Source organism: Neofelis nebulosa, chromosome 8 (genome assembly GCF_028018385.1).
Source record: "Neofelis nebulosa isolate mNeoNeb1 chromosome 8, mNeoNeb1.pri, whole genome shotgun sequence".
NCBI lineage: Eukaryota > Metazoa > Chordata > Mammalia > Carnivora > Felidae > Neofelis > Neofelis nebulosa.
Genome location: NC_080789.1, coordinates 86,435,993 through 86,443,587, shown reverse-complemented (window position 1 = coordinate 86,443,587; position 7,595 = coordinate 86,435,993). Strand labels below are relative to the sequence as shown.

The window sequence follows — 7,595 nt, the reverse complement described above, 5'->3', positions numbered from 1 at the left end:
GGGTTTTGGTTTTAATATTAAGGTTTTTAATCTCCCAGAATTAATTTTTATACATAATGAGGAGGGATCAAAAATTTTCCCCATATGAATGGCAATTGTTCCAGTACCATTTATTAACTAGCCCATCCTTTTTTCACTAATTAAAAAAAAAAAAATTAATGTTTTTATTTACTTTTGAGAAGAGAGAGACAGAGCATGAGCAGGGGAGGGGTAGAGAGAGAGACACAGAATCCGAAGCAGGATCCAGGCTTTGAGTGATTAGCACAGAGCCTGATGTGGGGCTCGAACTCACAAGCTGTGAGATCATGACCTGAGCTGAAGTCAGATGCTCAATCGACTGAGCCACCAGGCACCCCTTTTTTCACTAATTTTTAAAGCCACCTTTGTCATATTCAAAGTTATCATATATGTTTAGGTCTTTTTCTGGAATCAGTATTAGGTTCTACTGGTCTATTTGCCCATTCCTAAACTGTTATATAATAAATCCTACTAGGAGGGGTTCTCTCAACTTATTCTGCAGCCCTCCCTTCCCCACAAAAAAATTATAGCTGCTTTTCTTGGACAAAGTTTGGCATACATTTTAATGTCATTTAAACAAGTTCTGTGAAAAACCCTGTTGAGATTTTAATTATAATTGCATTATAGTTATTGATTAGTTGAGTCAAAACAAAGATCTTTATAAGTATCTTTTCTTTTTTATGAAAAGATTTCTCCATTGATATAATTTCATCCATAAAGGACTTGCACATCTTTTGTTAATTTTATTCTTAGGTACATAATATTTTTTTTTCTTGTGAAAGGATGCTTCTTTAAAATTACAAACTTATGGGGCCCCTGGGTGGCTCAGTCAGTTAAGCATTGGACTTTGGCTCAGGTCATGATCTCAGGGCTTGTGGGTTTGAGCCCTGCATGCGTCTCCCTGCTGACAGCTCAGAGCCTGGAGCCTGTTTCAGATTCTGTGTCTCCCTCTTTCTCTTTGTCCCTCCTCTGCTCACGTTGTCTCTTTCTCTCTCTCTCAAAAATAAGTAAACATTAAAAAAAATTACAAACTTGTGCAGTTCTCAAAATAATTTTTTTTCTTTGGATTTTAAGTAATTTCTACACTCAAGGTAGTGAAGAAATTACATTTCTTCACAACCTTCAAACTCACAACCCTGAGATCAAGAGTTGCATGCTCCACCAACTGAGCCAGCCAGGTGCCCCTCAAAATGATTTTTTTATAATTTGCTAGTAAATTATTTTACAATTCAAAGTATAGTTTAAAACATTTTAAAATTTCATCTGTATAGTATATATTATATGTACTATATATGCTATATCAGTATAAAATAATACAACTTATACAAAAATAAAAGAGATACCATCTAAAATGTGAAAGTATTGTTACAGCAAATACTTGGCGTCCAGGAAGACACAAGCAACAAGCACTAGGGGAATCAGAAAACTGTTTATTTTGCAACGGTGCTGGCCCAGTGGAGTCACCTCCAAAGGCTGAGCATCTGGCTCAGGTTTTACTGATCTTTTATACATATGTGTTTTAGTATTAGTATATTATTTCTCCCCAATTTGGAACGTATAATCTATTGTTTATTGTAGTACATGATTTAAAAAAATATCTGGAAAATGTGGATTCAACTCCCTTGCTGTATTATAATACTGTATTTTCTTTTTTCAGTTTATTTTTATTTTTTAAATTTTAAAAATTTTATTTTTGAGAGAGACAGAGACGTGAGTGAGGAAGGGGCAGAGAGAGAGGGAAGGAGAGAGAATCCCAAGCAGGTTCCACACTGCCAGCACAGAACCTGATGCAGGGCTCCAACTCATCAACTCATAAAACCATGAAATCATGTTGAGGCGAAATCAAGAGTCAGATGCCTAACCAACTGAGCCACCCAGGCGCCCCCCTTGTTTTTATTAAATTTAAGTTAGTTAACATATAGCATAGTGTTGGTTTCAGGAGCAGAACCCAGTGATTCATCACTTCTATATAACACCCAGTGCTATTTTCTTTTTCTTCTTTTAATGAATTTACCCTTATTGACAGTGAGCTATTTATTTTGTGATTTACAAAGCTAAATAGGTTCATTCTGAACAATCATTGTAAACTCATGTTAAGGAGGTAAACATTTGAATGTTAATTAAGCTGAATCCAGTTACTGATTTACCACTAATAAACATATTCACCATGTACTAAATGTTTCAGGGAAGACATAGATTAACAGATCATATCTCAGATCATTTTTCTCAATCATAATGAAGACTTGGAGGTCCCAATAAATTGTGGATTATCCAGTTTCCAATATTATCTTAACAGAGGAAATAGCTGCTATAAAACTTGAAGCTAAAAGTTTTAAGGTAGTTATTGTAAGGTCCATGCAGGAATACCCTGAAACAGGCGTGGAGCCACTCTAAGTGCTGAGTCTCAAAACCATTTTTCTTCCCTAACCTTTCATCTTCATCCTAGACTATAACCTGTTTTTCCTGGCTCTGAATAATTCTCAGTATGGTTAAACATCTGGCATCAAAAACAAATCTTTAAGTGTTGTCGTCTTTACACAAATATCCTAAGTTTGTCCCAAATACCATGACTTCTGTATACTGTTTGCCCACCCAACTGTGTGGTCGCCAGGACAGAGAGGCTTCGCGATCAAGGCGAGCCAGTTAATCTCCCATGCCCATATTCCGGCCAAATTCAAAGGCTGATCTGGGGGTTACTTCAGGGCACGTTCCTCGCTTCCGTGAAAAACTCAGTCATAACTCAAATTCAGACCCCAAACGCCCCCGATCATGTGATCTAAAGCTTCACAGCCTTTCGAGTCTTCGCAGAGCTCAGGCGCATTCCGGAAGAGGAGCCTGCGTTTTCAGATTAAAAGCAAGCGGGACGAGCTTTAGACGACCTAGGTACCGAGCTAGCTGCAGTCGCCCATTGTGCTTGGGGCTAGAGAGTCGTCTTCAGCCAACTGACGCAGGCGGAGGCCCCGCCCTGCGCGTGACGCTAGCGTCAGGCCAGTCCCGGCATGCTCCGCGGCCGCCGGCGGTGGAGTGCAGACGAGCGGAATTTTTCCCGTGAACATCTCCGGCTCAGTTCAGCTGCTGTTCAGACCTGGGTCGGTGAGAGTGTCGTGTCCAGCCGTTTTCCTACCGCTCGCCCGTCAGTCTGAGCGCCCCTAGCCCTCCCGCGAGGGCGCCCCGGGACGGAAGGATCCACCAGCCTGTCGGCGCCCGCCGTTCTCGTGGTCGCCGTCGCCGTCGTCGTGGTGGTAGTCTCTGCCGTCGCCTGGGCCATGGCCAATTACATCCACGTTCCGCCCGGCTCCCCGGAGGTGCCCAAGTTGGACGTCACGGTTCAGGATCAGGAGGAGCAGCGTTGCCGGGAGGGGGCCCTCAGCCTCCTGCGACACCTGCGGCCGCATTGGGACCCTCAAGAGGTGACCCTGCAGGTAACGCCCACATCTCAGTACGGGGTCTCTCACTGCCCAGACTCGGCCCCGGGGGGTTCTCACAATCCCTTTAGTTCTCTGTCGACCCGAGAACGCCTTTTTCCTCAGTCCTCTGGGAAGTGACCCTGTGTTTCCTCCATCAAACCTGGGAAGGTCACTCCCCCTTCCTTCACAATTGCTTAGCGAGGTTGTCCTTAGGGCAGATTTTCTTTCTGGAAGCAGCTACGTAAGTGACGCACCCATTCACACCGGGAAAATCCCTGTTGATAGTTGCCCCTCCTCCCACTCCCCTGGCCTTTCTAACTGCAAAAGGAACCTTTTCCATTCCCCTTGCTAGGGGGTCCTCTTCTGTCGTCTCTAGTTACCTTCTCTCCTTACTTGGATAATGCTTTAATTAATTCATCTGGTCTTTTCCTTCCTCTTCCCACCCCTCCCCCCACCCCCTTCCCCCCTTCCCCCCTTCCCCCACCCCCTTCCTTCCGCCCGTACCCCCACCCCCTTCCCCCCACCCCCTTTCCCCCGCCCGTACCCCCACCCCCTCCCCCACCCCCTTCCCCTTCCCCCACCCCCTTCCTCTCCCTCCCCCCACTTTGTCTGCCACCCCTCCTGGCGGATAACTCCCCTGGAGGTCTCACCCTGCATTATCGTCTCGAACCTTCGGAATGGCGAGAGTATTCGATTTCAGAGTAATAACCATGGTCAGGCATTACTCGATTGAGTTCTTAGGTAGCTCTACACATATTTTATTTGAATCGGTGTTTCTGAATTTTTTTATTCGTCTTAGCAAAACTAGCAATGTCTGATGTTAGGTCGATCAGTGTGTCATATTGGTAGACAAAAATTGGGAGAAAAATCTTTAGAGATCTAGGCGTTTTCTAATAACTTATTTCTAATAAGGTATGATTTAGTATACATGACATTTTGAATATTAATTTAACTTTTAGAGTTTTGGGATCTGTGACAACGAACCTCCATTTTCCTTGCATACACACATGAAAGTCAATGATTTTGAAGGCTGAGGTATTTGGAATTTGTTCAGATCTGTTTAAGAGGTAGCCAAATCATCTGGTTTGTTTTGTTGACTAATTTATTCATTAGTGTTATTGACTTAACAGTATTTCAGATTCTTTGCTAAAGTAGTCACCTATACAAAGATGAATAAAACATGAACAGTGCTCTAGGGCCCCGGAACAGTTCCTGACACTTGGGCTTTCAGGAGTGTTAGTTTCAGTTCTTGTTGACTAGAAGAGTTTTGAGCAGATTAAAAGGACTCATGTGTTTTAGGAAAACAATTATTCGGAATTTTGAAATTTTAAGGGAGCGTTAGCCAACTAAACAGGACATAGTGACTCAAATGATTTTCATGTGTTATTAAAAAAATTAATATGCTATATTTCCTTTAATTAAAAAAGTTAAATTAGTTCAAACTTCCAAAATTGAACCTTCCAATTGAAACTCAGAACTCCTTATTTTATTAACTTATTTGTAGTTTATTACAGAAAATTTTTATATTTATTAAAATGATTTATACTCTGAAAGTCAATTATAAACTAGGCATACTAATTAAAGACAATGCTGCTTCCTGGGAAACTTTGGTGCTGGCAAACTATGCTACTTTTTAAGTAGAGAGTTTAAAGTTTTAAGCCTGAGACTCGTGTTTCTGTTGGTGTATTTGTCTGTAGAACAGTAAAAATAGCTATCCTGTGGTACCAGTGTTCCAGATTGTGAATTAGGTGATCTATATATTTTATCACTTAATCCTACAAACAACACTATTAGGTACTTTTTTTTTCTTTTTTTTTTAGGTGGAATTAGTGAGATAAAGCCAGGGTATAGGTAAAAAAGGGACAAAATGGGAACTTTTTGGTTATTGGAAAGTACTTGGGATTGACTCTTGCCTTTTATCTACATAGCAACTTTTGACTTTAAGACCTTTGCACTCATAATCCAAATTTCTAATATACTTGTCAGTGAAGATAAATACTACCAGGGGTGCCTGGGTGGCTCAGTCGGTTAAGTGACCCACTTCGGCTCAGGTCATGATCTCTTGGTTTGTGAGTTTGAGCCCCGCATCGGGCTCTGTGCTGACAGCTCGTAGCCTGGAGCCTGCTTCAGATTCTGTGTCTCCCTCTCTCTCTTCTCCTCCCCTGTTCATACTCTGTTTCTGTCTCTCAAAACTGAATAAATGTTAAAAAAATTTAAAAAAAAAGGTAAATACTACCACTTACTTTGCTGTAAGGATGATTATTAGAAATATAATCATTCCATGAGCAAACAACTCTTTTGATTAGAAAGTCTGACTTGGTGGTTATTTATTGGTGGTTTCTGAACCTGGGAAAATCTGACTCCCATATTCCGTCATTCTAAACTCTTCTTTACTTTTAAAAAATTTTTTTTAAGATTTTATTTTAAAGTAATTTCTACACCCATTGTGGGGCGAACTCAGAACTCTGAGATCAAGAGTGTCATGCTCTACCAACTGAGCTAGCTAGATGCCCCTCTAAACTCTTCTTTATGATGCTTTAGGATTTCTTTAGTAAATCTCAATGGGAATATTTCTTTTGAGATTTGCTTTTATTTCCTTTGAAGTATAAAGATAATCATTCACATTTCAGAAGGGAAGTATGTATCATATGGTCAACAGATCAATACTGGTATGTAGCCCATTTTTTTCTAAAATTTTTATGTAATGAAAATATGCTTTAAACGTACCTTACAGGCTAAGTCTACTAACACTTTACTTGACGATTACTCATGTCAGCTGAACTGTTCCGAATATATTGGAAAATCCAGAAGCCAGCAAAAAAGACTTTGATGCAGTCAAAATGATATAGGGCCCAGTCTTTGCTCAGAACTTAAGAGACACATGGAATGCTGTATCTCATTTTAGATGGGATTTTAACAAGTTAAGTTTTTGGTTTTCCTATTCATACAAAATTGAAAGAACAAAGTATAAAAGGGGTGGTGAGCTTTTTGGAGTGTACTGTACTGCCCTAGAGTAGATAGAGTACATTTGAAACAATAATACCAGTCAGTGCTTTTTATTTCATAATATTTTACTGAAATTCCTAGTCAGATGGGGAAGATAAATAAAGTCATAATGTAGTGTTTTTAGAATGAACATTCATATTAATATGCAAAGATTACAGAAGAACATTTAAAAAGCATACGGTTTTTCCCTTTTGTACTACAAGTTTTTCCATGTTTTTGGATGCATAGTTTTGAAATCCCCCCCTTTTTTTAAGCATACATAGACTGTCTTGGAAACCAGTGCTGTGTTTGGTTTGTAGCTACATAGCAGTTTCCATATCCCCTTTCTTCTCTTTATCTAGCCATGTTGGAAATGGTTACTAAAATAGTCTATTAAAAATCTATAAGCCTTCTTATTTTAATATCAATATTTGATATTTAATATTCTTTTAAATGAAGAATCAAAACATATATATATATATATATATATATATATATATATATATATATATATATATAAAGAGAGAGAGAGAGTTCTATTAAGCTATGTCTTTACTGTTCTAACTTAATTCTCCCCCACCCCTTTTTTTTAAGGTATAGTTGACACACAATGTTATGTTAGTTTCAGGTATTTCTTTTTTTTTTTTTTTTTCAAGTTTATTTATTTTGAGAACGTACCCCCAAGAGCTTGCATGTGCAAGCAGGGGAGGGGCAGAGAGAGAATCCCAAGCAGGCTGCACACTATCAGCACAAGAGTCCCATAGTAGGCTGGAACTCCCAAACGGAAGTGTGAGATCATGACCCAAGCCGAAATTAAGAGTTCAGCGAAATTAAGAGTTCAACGCTCAACCGACTGAGCCACCTGGGCTTTTTATTTTTTTATTTTTTTATTTTTTTATTTTTTATTTTTTATTGTATGCATTTATTTTGAGAGAAGGAGAGATAGTTTGTATTGAGAGCAAGTGTGAGCCAGGATGGGGTAGAGAAAGTAAAGTATTTGATGGGTGGTAGGCCCTAAGACTCTGTTGACTCTGTTGACTGTGGCTAAGAGAGATGTATGATGTTTGATAGGCTCCTATCAAAGATGTGTAATTTAAAAAAAATTTTGTTTTAATGTTTATTTTTGAGAGAGATACAGAGTGTGAACGGGGGAGGGGCAGAGAGAGGGAGACACAGAATGTGAAG

At 39.6% G+C, this 7,595-nt stretch overlaps 1 protein-coding gene across 1 annotated transcript in view; it reads left to right on the top strand.

The window, feature by feature from the left end:
• Positions 1–3,017: 3,017 nt before the first annotated feature.
• Positions 3,018–7,595, top strand: part of ETNK1 (ethanolamine kinase 1) — a 66,995-nt gene continuing 62,417 nt past the window's right edge. The window contains exon 1 of the mRNA XM_058743405.1: positions 3,018–3,440. Within this exon, the coding sequence (XP_058599388.1) occupies positions 3,285–3,440 (156 nt within the window). The 5' untranslated portion in view covers positions 3,018–3,284. The remainder of the gene's footprint in view (positions 3,441–7,595) is intronic.